The sequence below is a fragment of the Dendropsophus ebraccatus genome, chromosome 5, assembly GCF_027789765.1.
Source record: "Dendropsophus ebraccatus isolate aDenEbr1 chromosome 5, aDenEbr1.pat, whole genome shotgun sequence".
In the NCBI taxonomy this organism is placed as follows: domain Eukaryota; kingdom Metazoa; phylum Chordata; class Amphibia; order Anura; family Hylidae; genus Dendropsophus; species Dendropsophus ebraccatus.
The window spans coordinates 70516053-70532674 of record NC_091458.1 but is presented as its reverse complement, the minus strand read 5'-3'; the positions used below and the strand labels follow the sequence as shown (position 1 = coordinate 70532674).

Here is a 16622-nt window from a genome sequence, read left to right as displayed (position 1 = left end):
GGCATGCCATGTGCAGACGCATGCATTATGCATCCTCCGGCTTTTGCCTCCAGCGCTCCATAAAGAAGTCCCTGTCGCCCCCCCCCCCATGACCCTGGCTGTGCAACAGAGTGCCCCCTTGCAGGGGAGCAGCCCCCCAGCTGCTCTGTACAGGTGCAGTACTATAGGACAAGGGTAGGGAACCTTGCATCTCCAGCTGTTGTAAAACTACAACTCTCATCATGTCTGGGATATCAAGGCATGATGGGAGTTGTAGTATTGCAACAGCTGGAGAGCCAAGGTTCCCTACCCCTGTAGTAGGAGATGTCCACATGTATTGCTGGCCAAGGTAGAGGGCTCTGGTGTCCTGCTGCCCCCTTATATAGATCGCCCCCTGTAATGCAGTGGGAAAAAAACTATGACATAAAACGTATGGACACTGATACAACTGAGAAAACCTGATGACAACTGATGCCTTTTTGGCATTAGTTGTGACATCAGTTGTGGTCAATATATTAAAAAAAATAATAATAATAATGGAAAAGGATGCAACTGATATATGTAAACTAGGCCTAAGAAGTCCTCTCTATGCATCAGCATGCTTAGTTTGTAGGCTTACATGGGTGAAATACAAAAGGAGTAGAAAAACAAAAATAACATAAGATAAACAATGCTGGTTCCCAATTTACTTTAGTTTTGGGATGTACGGGGGTTCGAGGTGACAGAGGCCCTTTAATTTTCCTTTTTAGCTCATTGGTTTCAAAGTATTGAACTGGGAAATAGTAATCTAGAGGGTTATATAACTATACATTTGGCCATTCCACATAGATGTTATTCAGAAAAAAGAACCTGTCATGATGTTACGAAGATAACAGCCAGCCACACAGGACCATGAATGCAAAAGATTTACCTTGGTTGAAAGTACTTTAAATGTACTTTGTTCTGGCACAATAGAGTGAAATAAGAAGAGAGCCAAGTTGTAATTTTCCCCTGATGGAAGGTTCACATTTAAAGTTAACTGTGAAAAGAGAAATGCAATCTGTGTTATATAAAACAGAAAGATACTTTACAAATAAAAACAATGTAAATCTCTCAAACAATGTGCACAGACATTTTCCTTGCACAGCTCGCCCTCCAATCGCTGTGAAAAATGAATCCTGAAAGAAATGATTCTTAATTAAGATCCAGGGTCAATGGTAAATACATGCTGCAGCATATTCCGAATAGCTGGCATTCACATACAGTTGTGGTGAGCAGGTGCTTCTTTTCAAGTCTTATAAATTGGTATGTAGAAGTGACATGAACTAATGTTTTTTTTCCACAAAATAAAAATGCAGCCATTATAAAGAGTCGGATCTGCTAGTAGGTAATCTACAGCTGTCAAATTACTAGAGGCACTGTCATAATTTATACAGGAATACATTTCTCTGGAAGGGACGGAAAACATTTTCAAACAGAGCATTAAACCTGTGTCCTTACAGGAAATTGTATCTGGTGTTTGCTGCTCTTATATTGTGGCCTCTTTCTTTCAGGGTCCATTTACACATATAGCATCTGCAGCAGATTTGATGTAATCATTTAGTTACATTGATATTTGCAGCTTAAAATCAGCAACAAATCCTGTACATATGAGTTGGTGCTAATTCTATGTTCCCACACAGTATTTTATCTCAGGTTTTTTATCTCTTTATTTCACAACCAAAACCAGAAGTGGACTGAAAACACAGAAAGGATCTGTTAACACATTGTTAAAATTGAGTGGATGGCCGTCATTTAATGGCAAATAACATCCATTATTTTAAAACAATGGGGGAGATTTATCAAACATGGTGTAAAGTGAAACTGGCTCAGTTGCCCCTAGCAACCAATCAGATTCCACCTATATTTTCCGAAGAGTCTGTAAGGAATGAAAGGTGGAATCTGATTGGTTGTTAGGGGCAACTGAGCCAGTTTCACTTTACACCATGTTTGATGAATCTCCCCCAATGGCCGTTGTTTAAATGGCCATTGGGCCGGCATCCACTCAATTCTAGCGTTGTGTGAACAGAGCCTTTTTGTGTTTTCAAACCACTCCTAGTTTTGGTTGCAAAATACTGACCAAAATACTGTGTGGGAACATAGCCTAAAGTTAATTTCAGTCATTTTTATGCATTAATCTAATTTCTAAGTGCATCCACCCTGAGGCTATGTGCCATTTCCACTCCTGGTTTTGCTAAAACGGTCGATCAGAATGAGGCTCGAAATACTGCAGTGTTCAGTCCGTGACACATGGTCAGTAGTAAATGAGCGCCTAAGAGGCCAGAGCACTATCCTACTGAACGGATACATCGTATTCAGTTGGGACACGTATTACTCTCATTATGCTGCAGCAAGTACTATTTAAGTAATGGCTTCAGTCTGGGAAATGAAGCCAGCATGTGAACCGTGCTTCACGGACTGTATATAGTAGTGTGCAAGGGTGGACACCTATAAATGAGACAATTACATAAACAAAAATCCTTGGAGAAGCACTCCTTTTTTAAATTGAGCTGTTTTAGTTGTATAACAAGGACTTACACAATATTAAACATGTGGCTTTATAGGGGTTTTCCATGCTCTAAAAATTGAATTGTCTATCCTGACAATAAGTCATCAATATCAGATTGGCAGGGTTCCGACACCCAGCACCCCATCCACTATGAAGAGGCCGCGGTGCACCTAAGGACAGGCCATCAATTTTTTAAAGCCTGCATAACCCCTTTTAATGTCACGACTGATTTATTATAGACATACATAATGTATATCTATACATCTATAAACTATAATGGAGCTGTACTAGCAATAAGGCACATAGTCTATAAAAAGCAAACAAGTTTATTAGTCTCAAAGGATTACATTTACAAAGTTTTAAGCTATTCCAATAACTGCTTAGACATTAAGCATACATCCACGATCCCTCACCTCACACCTCGGTAATAATGAGCCATTTATTAACAATACATTTACATTTCAAATGGCTTCAAATCGAGAATGACATGAAATGTTTGCTGAAGGGAAATCAATCTAGTTATTAGCAGAGAAAATTGTTAATATTCTGTTCACTCAGTATCCCTGGAACGTAATATGAAATGAAAAAAACGATAGTCGAAAGTATTGTGAAAATAATGCATAAGTGTTGTTAAAGCTATGGTTAAGGCTTCTCACGATGCGGACTAACATAATATATGAGGCACTGACAAGCTGAGCAATAAAACGTAAAGAGGGTGTTATTTACAACTCAGATTTCATTCATTTTTGGAAGGAAGCCACAAGAAGAAATCGCTGCCAACTACAGATTACAAAGAGTAGACACGGGCTTATCAAATGTGTTTACATACCACCAGTGTTAATGTAATTACTGCTCATTTATCGACTAACCTATCAACTCCGAGGGGAAATACCGAGCATACAGGGGAACGTTCACCCAGAAGTAATGATGTGAAAAGGGTGGCAAATACTAGCCACCAATCGGAGTTACACATTTTTTGGTAAAATGTTATGTAAAACAATGTGTTATTAAACATCAGGTGTCATACTAGACAACAATACGTGTGCCCATTGTCTCATAGTCCCCATGCACTTTTTTTTACTTTTGTTGACCACAAGCAGCGGGTTCAGCCATCAGTATAAGGCAGGGATCTCCCAACCATCCACCAACAAATGTCAATAGAGATAGGAAACGGGCATAATGGAATATCACTGCCAAACCCTTTGTTCTCTGATAGACAGGCCACAGCCATAGCTCTCTGGCTGAAGCTTAAAGGAGTAATCCAGGACTAGGAAAAAAACAACAAAAAAAACAACTACTTCCTTGCAAAAATAGCACAACCCCTGTGCTCAGGTTGTATTTGGTCTTACAATTACCCTTCATTCACTTCAATAGAACTGAGCTGCAAAACCTGACACCCAAACTGAAGACAGGAGAGGTGCTGAAGAAAGTGGGCATGTTTTTCAATGGCTAAATAACCCCTTATAGACACACTACTATTTCCCTGTTTAACTCCATTCAAGCACTGGATAAATTCACTGCACTAAACTGTGGTATAGAATGGCAAGAACACACTGTCTGTATTGCCATGCCATCTTACAGTAGGCGTCAGGTTATTATTGGAGGGATAATGCATGCATGCCTCTTGTACTATACTTTACAACTATGGGAACTGGTACTGTTTGTTAGATCACCTCCTTACGTCTTTTTCATCCTCATCCTCTGAACTTCTACAGCAGATAAATCATCTCATTAGAAGTAACTCCTTACCTGTCTCTCCGCAAACTGTACGTGCACATCTTCCTTCCGTACGTTCTTGATCATTACTGTAACGATGACCTGAGATTCTGTTTGGTACCAATCATGTCTTCATAGTGAAAGAAAAAGCACATACGTCAAAGCAGTGATCATTAGAAGAAGCTAACTAAAAGGACAGTCTGCAAAAGGCAAATTAACCCAATGGATAAACTCTACCGTTTCTATTTGTGTCTAGTGTCATATGTACAAGAGGCAAAGTATCCATTATTTCAGCAGACATACAGTGGATGCCTCTTGCTATACACACTGAATGATAAGCATTTACTAACAATACAAGAGAACATTTAACTAGAGAATTCAGAATGCTGCTCTTTACAGCTTTGTTCACAACTTTAGGGCAGGCCTCCTACACATGCTGGGAATCCAACGGACTCCATTATAGTCAGTGGGGTCCAAAAGGTGTATTCAGCACCAGCATCATTTCTGTGCGCCTATGGTGGGGCAAAAGAGCATATCTTACAGCAGGTGGCCTAAGAAAATATGTCTCTTTCTTAAATACACATAAGATATCCCAAATGTATATTTAAAAGGAGAAGTCCAGCCCTATAAGGGATCCTACTCAGGGGAAGTGCCTGCCCCTGTTGATGAATAGCCCCCTCAGCCAATCAGTGACTGGAGTGGTGTCCCTCCCCAGTCACTGATTGGCAGAGCAGACTGTCCATCTACAAGGTCATGATTTTGGTTCAGGCGGATATCCCGGAGCCCGGGGGGGTAAGTCACAGAGTGGCAAACCACCGCTGCAGAGACACAGGGAGAGGCGAGTTGGTGAGGTTTGTCATTTTCTTCACTAGCTCTGCATTTGGAAAAAAACGTCCTGTGGCCAGACTTCTCTTTTAAGTATAAAAAAACAAACATAATTTGGGTGGGGGTCCATAACGATGACTGAAAGCACATAGAAAGGACTGATGGACACAGCCAATGCATTTCATGTGTGGTATACATTAGTATACAAAATGATGTATGGATGTTGGTCCACTAGGAAACTGCCTACTGATCGCTCAATCAGCCAACTCAATCCTCTTATATAATAATTGGGTAAGACATTCAGAAGCCTAAAGACACTGTACTGCATTGTACAAATGTATACATCTGGGATGCAGCTGGACATTTACATTTTTCATGCCTTGGGAAGACTAGATGTTGAAACTAAAACCAGGTAAACCGTACAACCACCAACCACATGTCACATGTGCAAATTCACTATTATTTATCAGCATGGGATGTGAATAAATCTTATTTACGTTGCTTCTGTATCCCATAGAAAATCATAAATCAGGACCCATTGGCAGCTTTTGCATAGCAGCCAGCACTTAGTATAAAGTAGAACAATACTGCCGCCTAGTGTCTAATCTTACAAACCGCGCCATCTAATTTCATTGCCCTGCAGACATTTGGCTTTACAAAAAGGGATTTTATGCTTTTGATTCTAAATAAAAGAGGGATGAAACCCCATCTTTCTGTAACTGTGAATATACTTATGTGATTACAAGAGCTAGCTAAAGATTCCAATATGAAGACCTATAATAAAAGAGAACTGAAAAAACTTCAACACCAGGCACATTCAATGTATGATCCCTTCAGGTAAGTAATAACTATGACATCTGGGAAGTATCTAATTTCCACTTATAATCTTTATAGATAAAGTAAATTTTACTGGATATAACAAACAATGACTGTGCATGCTGATAGATTCTATGGACACACCTTTCAACCCAAATTCTCTACATACAGGGGCCATATGATCATATATCACTTTATAGTGCCAAGTAGCACAACGGTCTATAAAATTTACTGACAATATTGGAGCAAAAAAAACCTTTTAGGCTAGGTTTACACATTGTAAAAACAGCAGCTGTATTTCATAACCAATGGCTGTTCTTGTGCAAATAATGGCCGCTGTTTGCACAACACCGTGCAATCACATGTAACAAGTTTCTAGCGGATTTCACGCTGCAAGTTAGCAGCAAATCCGCTGTCATACTCGGTATGTTTATAGTCTATGGCACTTCATTCTTGCATTTAAATTCCGCTGCGAGAATGTAATGTGCCATAGACTTCTAAAAATTAACTAGCAAACTCCTGACACCATGCTTACCTGTCTGCGTTCCACTGGCATGCTCCCCTGGGTCCCTGCTCAGTAACTGCCCGCTCAGCCAATCACTGGCTGCGGCAGGACAGCGCAGTGATTGGCTGAGTGGGCTGTCAGTGTGTGGGAAACCAGAGAGGCATGCCGGAGCATGGAAAGTGGACAGATAAGCATGGCGTCAGGAGCTAGCTAGTCAAAGTCTACAGAACAATATTCTCGCACACATGCAGTACGTGTGAAGGCACCCTACATTCTCGTGTTCTAAAATAAATATGATATTACTGGGATGATTTAAAAGAAAATGAAAAAACCTGCCTACTTTGGGATGATCTCCTTCCAGACCCATGATGCTAGTCTCTTTTGCCCGACCCTGACACTAGAGGTAGGAGCAGGACTTTATCACTAGCCAATATGGGACACTATGGCAGCCTGTGATTTCACCATAATGGAGCTGAATCACTAAAATTATCAGGTTTTCAAGAACCCTCCATCGCAGGGTTTTAGTTTGTAAAACCAACAGGACAAAACTAAAACCTGGGGCCAACCCTTTGCTTGGTTTTCTGATGGTGATCTACTTAATAAATACGTCGGTTATGGCAGGTTTTAAAAGGATGTGCCCACTTTTTGAGTTGTGGGACATAAATTAGTGGAACAGTGCACCTGCAGAGAAAATGACACAAAACTGTAATTTTTCTGATGGAACAACATTAGTAAATAGGCCCTTTGTAACAGAAAGTTATTCTCTCATATGCCACCCTTCATTCAGTCCAACACAGTTGAACTTCTAGATAATGATTTGGGGTATATATGTAATGATTCACAGTTTCTATTAATTTTTTTTTTTGTAACGGAAAATTGCACCAAAACCATTCTATGGCCATTTGTTCAGCTTTTTAATACCACTAATCATTGGTTGGTATTGTATGCCACATTTTCAGGTGCTGACAGGTGCCTAAACACTCTACTGAGGGCGCTATGGCACCTGAAAATGGTGATGGTCTCAAATGTCCTGTATGTTGTATGTATGTTCTCTATAAAGCTGTATGTTCTCTATAAAGTCCAATACTGAAAAGCTCTTGAAGCAAAAAGGTCGCACTGAAACTATGCCACTATGTACTATATAACAATAAAGGAGAGATTTTTAGAGATTTAGTCACAGAATGCCCTGTTCTTTACGGCAAGCCTTGTACGTTCTTCTTGACATTGAAAAGCCAAGGTTCTCTTTCGAGTCTGCTTTTATCAGTCTTGTTTGCTCTTCGTGAAAGACCATGACAACTCTTAAGGATGATATAACCATCCATGAGGGCTTCTGTGTAATGCAATGCCATTTTCCTAACAAAGTGTATAACAGAAAACAAATTACCTGTATTTTTTACTTGTATTAGTGGATTGCTGTCAGGGGAAAAGAGATGCAGTGTTAGCCATCTACAGGGTGGTAGTTATATAAACAGTAAAACAGAAAACTGCGTAAAGGAGAAGACTGTAGAAAATTAAATAATTCCAGCAGACAGGGGCAGAGGAGAACATAATAAATAAGCACTACTTACCTCTCCCTGTGCCCCTGAAGTGCTGCTTCTAAGGATCCCAAACCCCCATAGGAACTCATTTTCCCCCGGATTCCGATGTCAATATGACTTGGGGGAAAATACCCGACCTGGCTGATGGGTTGCCTGCCCAGCCAGTCATTACCTGCAACGGTGTCCTGACCCAGTTAATGACTAGCTGAGCGGGGGATCCATCAGCACAGTTGTGACATCTTTGAAGGGGGAGATCCAGCAGCCCGGCAGGAGTCCCCAAAGCAGTATGGCAGCACTGCGGAGGCACAGGGAGAGATAAGTAGCACTCGTTTATTATGTCCCCCCCTATCTGCTGTAAATTGTTCATTTTCCCCCAGAATGTAAATATTAAATTGCACATACACACAACCTGCTAAAATTTAAATCAATAATTAATATTGCTGTATGATGCCCTCAGTGTCAAAACAGCACCCCAACCCCCCCCCCCCCCCCCCCCCTTAACATGGCTGTAGATTGGCTTGGGCTATGTTCACATCTGTATAAGTGGCTCAGTTACATCCAGCCCCTAGACATTGTTTTTTTGACTATGCTACTTTTCTAGGCACCTCACTGGAACCTAACAAATCCTAGTATAAGTCAATGTGGTCTGTGTTGTGCACAAGATCAAGCCCTGCATTATGTTTTTTCTTTGTATATGAAACTACAAGGCAGATGTGAACAGTGCTTCGGCCATCCAGTTTCACATTATACATGTTTCCTAGAAATACACCAAGCAATGCAAATAATTCTTACCAGTACAGGACATGATGAGCCTAGGAAGGAGGGAAAATTACATTTGGGTTAATAATAAAAATCATGTGCACATTTCCCATTTATCTGCATATTAATCATAGTCCACAGCTTTAAAATTGCTACTCTAATATTGGGAGAATTTTCACTTTCACATAACATAGGCTCTAAGAAGCCCTCAAAACCGCAGTGTATACAGGGGCATTAGGAATAAATGCAATATAACTATCCACCTCATAGCCACACAGTATGCTCGGGAGATGTACAGCTTCTGATTTTTCACATTTTATATAAACCTTGAATGTTAAACACCTTCTACAAAGCTAATGTTCACACTAATAACCTGTGTTTACTAGAATGTGAAAGGAAAGCTTCGGTGCTTCTTCTTATAGTTGTTTTTTTTTACTTCTAATAGGATGCCTATAACAAAGTCAGTCTAACAGCATCCACTAAATGGATGCACAGAAGGGGGTGAGATGCAGAGAGATGGCAAGCTGGGCTACAGTCAATAAGGCACACAGATCATTGCTAGCCATGATGCACAGATCCACTCTATGCAGTCCCTCCTAGTCAAAGAGGACTATGTAGAAGACAGTCAGTATACACCAGCATGTGTTTCACACTTCCACCCGCCCCATTAAACTGCTTCAACCTAATTCATATTACAGACTAGTAGTAATAATTGTGTAAAATGTCTGCTACCCCTATTTGAGCACCTTATTTTCCAAAGCAAAGTTTACCCCAAAGACTTGTTTCATACAGGTGTAATAGGACCATACTATACCACTCGTACTATGGCTGCAAGTCTAGGCCTGACCACCGTTGTGATTACCTGAACAGGCAGCATATTGGTCATGTCATCTGGGATTTGTATCCGTAATATGGCTGCAATATTGTGGCTGTATTATGACTAAATGTAGAATGAGAGCTAAAAATTCTTACTGTTTAACTTTTCTTCACATAGCTTGATCCATGAAGAAAATGAGGAAGATGATGCTAAAGAAAGAATGATTAAAAAGATTAAGTAAAAAAAAAAATAATAACCTATTCTTATCGCCGTACCTAAAGGGGAAGTCCAGGCAAAATAATTTTAAGATATTTTATTGCCCAACAAAAGTTATGAAACGTACTAATAGACACTTATTATGGGAGATGCACCTATAATGCATTTTCTCTGCACTTACTATAGCATGGCGTGTTCAGGTCTCTGTAAAGTTGGTGATGTTGCAATGCCCGGGCCCCTAGGGGCCACTCCGCTTAGAGGATGTTGTTACTGGCAGGAACCGGGGCAGCTGCTGAGCAGAGGATTGTCACAGTTTTGGCACGAAGGCAACACAGCAGAGAACCGGACTCCTGACCATTCGGAGGCTGGGCATGCGATTCTTCGTTGTCCTTAGTCAGGGCACCAATTATCACACCAATGCCAAGGTTCAGAAGCAACGGTAGTTGTATATTTATTGTAACGGTGGTAACTAACAGCAACAGTCTCTCCGGATGCAACCGGGTATAAGGCAAACTTGAATAAGGCAGAGTAATGGGTGATGCTGCAATAGGCTGTGATGATAGCGTGCTGAATGATGGGAGTAGTAGTGATACTGAGGAAGAGATGCTGGGTGGAATGGAGCCGAGATGAATACTTGCTGTTGATGATTAGAGAAGATGATGAGAGGAATGACTGAAGAAAGGCACCCAGATCTTGAGAATAGATGAGAATCTTGAGGACTTGAGAATAGAACACAGCCAGGAACACTTCTGGTAATGCTACAGCAGATACCGCAGGGTTGCGGCCTTGTGACACAGGAGCAGCAGCAACACACAACCTATCCCCCCTGTGGTAGGAGATAGACTGAGGTAGAACAGGAAGTCACATGGTATTCCCCAGCCAAAGCTCGACGGCCATTGGAGTTACCATGGAAGCAGGGGCAGTCACGTGACATCCAGCCATTGCATCATCACACCATTAGGCATATACAGTGAAATATACATGAGAAGTACCATACTTGAACACTGGGGGGGCGACACAATACCCTTAGGCACTGATAACTGAATATGCATACAAGAAATGAATGGAATAACAGACCTGAATACTGCAGGGGGTTACACAATACACACAGTTTGCAGTGAACCATAGCTTTCCAGAACAGGAATGGTTATAATAAAAGTGTGGGAATAGAACAGCAGACCAAAGGGCCTGTTCTGGGACACTGCAATGTCCCGTCACATCAACTGCCAACAGCGGTGAGAGTCGGCAGTTTATGTGACGGGACATCACCAACTTTAAAGACACATGAACCAGCCAGGCTGTAGTAAGTGCAGAGAAAATGCATTATAGGTGCACTTCCAATAATAAGTGTCTATTAGTAAGTTTCATAACTTTTGTTGGCCAATAACATATCTTAAAATTATTTTGCCTGGACTTCCCCTTTAATAAGGTCAGTCCCTCAGGGTGGGTAATTAAACACAGCAGAGTGCCCTCTTATTTCTTAGGGATCCCTCATGTGGGGAGGCAACTGCATCTAAAGTGGCCCCCTCTTCCCTGCTTTTCACCTCAGCACATTTAGGCTTCGTTCCCACCGAGCAAAACTAGCGGAATGCCGTTAGCCTCCCTCTCATAATGGGAGTCTATGGGAGGCGCGCACGCCTGCTTTGTCCGCGCTGAAGAATTCCGCTAGTTTTGCTCAGTGGGAACGAAGCCTTATCGAGGTAACAGTAATGCTCTGCACCAGGGGGGCACCATACTAACATTATTTCTGGAATATCTGGTAATAAGAGTATTTTGAGTGTAAATACCCAAAATATTCAAGATTCAGGGTGATAAAACATTAAAAAAGTTTTTTTGAAAACCTCCAGCATATGATCAGTAGTTAAAAAATGGTTACAGATATACATCAGCACTAGGAGTGCAGTCATCGTATATACGCTGCCATTTTCCAAAACAAGTTAAATCACACTGACATATACATTGTAAATGTCACACGAGTAGCACTCATAACACACACATAAGTAACATTTATTGATATCTGCTAGTCGGTTTTGGCATACAATATATATACAATAGCTTTCTTATTTAGTGCTGGCCTTTTGTGCATTTTGACTATGGAAAAATCATTAGAGCAAACAAATCATAATTATTGCTTAGTGCAAAAGACCTTTAGGGTCGTCATTTAGGGTTAGCAGTTGTGAATAAAAATGTATGGCGCGCAGTGGCGAAATTTGGTGGGGGCAAAGGGGGCGGTCGCCCCCGGGCCCACTCAGGCAGGGGCCCACTGAGGTCTCAGACTGTTAATGCTGTCTGCAAAAGCTATTGCTTTTGCAGACAGCCTTAACACATGTCTGTAGTGGCCGGGGCCCCCCAAAAGGCAACAGCACCTGACAATAGCGGGCCCCCTGCTCCTGAGGGGCCCGCTCAGCTGTCGGATGCAGAGCCCGGCCAGGGCTGGATCTTCTCCCTGCATCTTCCTGCTTCTTCCTCACACGCTGCTGCTGGCCCCTCCCCCTCACTGTCCGACAGAGCTGGTATGAGGGGGAGGGGAGGGACCAGCAGCTGGAGGGATCCTCACCGTCTATGGCTGCCAGGGAGAGACTGAAGACGTCCAGCAGCAGCTCTGACAGGGAGTGAGGCTGCCGAGTGCTGGAAGATGTCAGGTACTGAGTGCGGACTGTGAGAGGAGTGACAACACACAGACAGACAGACAGAACCACATACCCACCCCACTGACCAAATGATCAGGAGGAGATATATTATATATATATATATATATATATATATATATATATATATATATATATATATATATACACACACACAGTATATGTCTCCTGCTGCTCACTTAGTCACTGCTGTTTATATACGGTATGTGTGTATATATATATATATATATATATATATATATATATATATATATATATATATATATATATATATATATATATGACCAAGTGAGCAGCAGGATATATAAGTGATAAGTGACCGGCAGGATATATATATATATATATATATATATATATATATATATATATATATATATACAGCTCTGACTTGCAACAGCTGGAGGGACTGAGTGTGACATCCTTGCTGTAGTCAGTGTGTAATGGAGGTCACCCAGCTTTCCCAGTGTCCTGTAGTCAGCATAATGGAGGTCACCCAGCTTTCCCAGTGTCCTGTAGTCAGCATAATGGAGGTCACCAAGCTTTCCCAGTATCCTGTCGTCAGTGTCATGGAGGCCACCCAGCTTTCCCAGCATCCTGTATGTCAGTGTGTAATGGAGGTCACCCAGCTTTCCAGCATCTTGTACTTAGTATGATGGAGGTCACCCAGCTTTCCCATCATTTTATAATGGAAGTCACACAGCTTTCCCAGTATCCTGTAGTCAGTATGATGGAGGTCACCCAGCTTTTCCAGCAATAGTACTCAGTATGATGGAGACTGCACAAGGGTCTGTACTAGGGATGGTCCGAACCCGCCGAGGTTCGGGTTCGGCTGAACCCGAACGCTCGGCATCGGATTCCCGCTGTCTGCCCGCTCCGTGCAGCAGGAGGACCGCCTGGAAAACTGGGATACAGCCTATGGCTATGGCTGTATCCCAGTTTTCCAGGTGTTCCTCCCGCTGGATCCGCCCGCTGCACGGAGCGGGAAGACATCGGTAATCATTGCGGATGGTTCGGGTTCGTACGAACTCTGTTCGGACCATCTGTAGTCTGTACTAAACAGAGGAGGAGAGGAGTGTACTACACACGGGGGCATTACTATAGAGAAGCCTACACCCCAGAGAGGGGGGGCAATACCACAGAGAGGCCTATACTACACAGAGGCTGCATAGAGGGGGCTACACTACAGGGGAGTTTGTATAGAGATGAGGATAATGCTGGAGCGAGGAGCCTAAAATGTCTCTCTAGCAGATCCTGTGGAGACAAGTCATGGTCGGAAAAGTCTTCATGATGGCCGGGGCCAGATGGAGACCAAAGGAAAAGTTAAAAACCTTGAATATAAAAAAAAAAAAAAAAAAAAAAAAAAAAATCGCAATCCATGCAGAGAAGCCGCCTTCTGTGAGTGACTGAATGATGTTTTTGTATTTGGTAGAACACCGCTCTATGCCGTAATTAACACACTGCTTCTTCCAAGTAACCCCAATCTTCATGAAAGCCCCCCTTCCTTCCCCAGTGCTGAACTGAGTAAGGTCCGGGGGCCAAAAGCCCCCCACATCGACTCTGATCGCTAGCCTTCCTCCTCATGCAGCACCCACACTCTCTCAGAGGCCATGCTAACTTGTGTCCCTTTTTTAGAGCTCTTACCATGGTGAACGCTCTCCCTCCCTCTACTGCTTAGCCCTTACCACATTTTCACAAGCGCCCCCAACACATTTGACCCCCTTGCTGTACCTGCTCCATCATGTAGTTGCAAATGCAGGTATCTATACACCTTATGCTAAAGTAAGTTAAAGGGGTACTCCAGCAATTTTTATTTTTTAAAATTAACTGGTTTCAGAAACTTATATAGATTTGTAAATTACCTCTGTTTCAAAATCTCAAGTCTTCCAGTACTTATCAGATAGATAGATAGATAGATAGATAGATAGATGATAGATAGATAGATAGATAGATAGATAGATAGATAGATAGATAGATAGATAGGAGATAGATAGATAGATAGATAGATAGATAGATAGGAGATAGATAAGATAGATAGATAGATAGATAGATAGATAGATAGATAGATAGATAGATAGATAGATAGTGAGAGAGATAGATAGATAGATAGATAGATAGATAGTGAGATAGATAGATAGATAAATAGGAGATAGATAGGAGATAGATAGATAGGAGATAGATAAGATAGATAGATAGATAGATAGATAGATAGATAGATAGATAGATAGATAGTGAGATAGATAGATAGATAGATAGATAGATAGATAGATAGATAGATAGATAGATAGGAGATAGATAGATAGATAGTGAGATAGATAGATAGGAGATAGATAGATAGATAGATAGATAGATAGATAGGAGATAGATAGATAGATAGTGAGATAGATAGATAAATAGGAGATAGATAGGAGATAGATAGATAGGATAGAAGTGGATATCTAGCAGCTCATCATATATCTTTGATTGTACATACATGTATAATCACAACCAACTCACCCCTTTTAATGTCTAAAAGCATATTACCTATACCACTATTATTTTTAGGCAAAGATAATCTGGTTAAAAGGGTTCTCTAGAATTAAAAGAAAAACAGCATATTTGTTTTCTTCCAAAAACAGCGCCACCCCTGCTCTTAGGTTGTGTGTGGTATCACAACTTGGCTCCATACACTTTAGTCGAATACCACACACAAACTGAGGACAAGAGTGGTGCTGTCTGTGGAAGAAGGCAGCTATATTTTTCTAATCTTAAAGGGGTTGTCCGGCGATAAAAAATTATTCACAGAATAACACACATTACAAAGTTATACAACTTTGTAATGTATGTTATGTCTGTGAATGGCCCCCTTCCCCGTGTCCCACCACCCCCACCCGTGTACCCGGAAGTGTGGTGCGCTATACATTACCTGTCACGTGCCGACCACGGTCTCCGATCCTCAGCAGTGAAGTCTTCTTCGGGAGGCCAGCGGATCTTCCCGAGTGCCGGCCGCCCTCTGCAGCGTCATCCGAAGCTCAGCCGCAATTGGCTGAGCATAACTGTGCTCAGCCAATCGCGGCTGAGCAGCTGATGACGTGGCCGCGTCATCAGCCGCTCAGCCGCGATTGGCTGAGCACAGTTATGCTCAGCCAATCGCGGCTGAGCTTCGGATGACGCTGCAGAGGGCGGCCGGCACTCGGGAAGATCCGCTGGCCTCCCGAAGAAGACGTCACTGCTGAGGATCGGAGACCGTGGTCGGCACGTGACAGGTAATGTATAGCGCACCACACTTCCGGGTACACGGGTGGGTGGGGGGCAACACGGGGAAGGGGGCCATTCACAGACATAACATACATTACAAAGTTGTATAACTTTGTAATGTGTGTTATTCTGTGAATAATTTTTTATCGCCGGACAACCCCTTTAAGCCCTTTTACTTTTTTTGTGGTTCTATATTTCAGATGTAGAAGCCTCTTACACTGCTCTTTATCCTTATTCACTATAAGAAATGTAGAAGAATATTCCCTATATTATTCAGAAATCCGTGTCACCTGCTGAGATTTCCTATGGGTAACAATGGTTGGGGGCCCACTTAGACTCACTCGCCCCCCCTAGGCTGAACCCCTAGCTACGCCCCTGATGGCGCGTCACCTGAATGGAGAGAATCCCAGGTTAAGTAATGTATATATCAGTGCTTATAAGAGTGCACACACTGGCAGGCTTATTGTTGGCTGGATCAGTGGCTGATTCCATTATTCTGGAACCTCTATAGAGAATATATTGCTTCACCTCATCTTGTAACAAAGTGTCTTTACTACTCTAATCAAAATGACAGCTCGCTAGAAAACTCATTCTCACCAAAGCCAGATCTCTGATGAATAACAAGCCTGCAGAAAACAAAGGTAAATCCTCCATGGACTTCTTATTGTGTTAGATGGTACAAATATACTCTTAACCAAAAAGATTACAAAATGGATAGTTAAACTCTCTCCCTGCCACCCTATGCCTATTACATCCTGACAGGAATGCCCGCTATTGTATATTTCCATTCTATGTGGCTTCTCTATAGTCAAGTGAGTTGGGAAAAAAACACTATGCCTTCTATATAGTATTTCCCATATATGTATAGTGCTGCAATAGACTGTTTCCAATGCTGCCAGCAAACGCTTTCTCTGCTCCGGATTCTCTGTTTACAATACAAGGTAGCAATATGAGGTCATGTGACCATGGCAGCACATAGGACTGGGGTCAATAGCGGCTGCAGTGGTTGTGGAAGGAGGTCACCCTCAGCAAGCACAGAGGA

The 16622-nt window shown here is 42.0% G+C and overlaps 1 protein-coding gene across 3 annotated transcripts in view; it reads right to left on the bottom strand.

Moving 5' to 3' along the window:
• SUGT1 (SGT1 homolog, MIS12 kinetochore complex assembly cochaperone) overlaps positions 1–16622 on the bottom strand; it is a 104405-nt gene that overhangs the window by 20150 nt on the left and 67633 nt on the right. For all 3 annotated transcript variants that reach the window (XM_069970585.1, XM_069970584.1, XM_069970583.1), the window contains exons 7-11: positions 9638–9691; positions 8699–8718; positions 7753–7781; positions 4256–4352; positions 890–997 (exon numbers count right to left, since the gene is read on the bottom strand). In XM_069970585.1, the coding sequence (XP_069826686.1) occupies positions 890–997; positions 4256–4352; positions 7753–7781; positions 8699–8718; positions 9638–9691 (308 nt within the window). The remainder of the gene's footprint in view (positions 1–889; positions 998–4255; positions 4353–7752; positions 7782–8698; positions 8719–9637; positions 9692–16622) is intronic.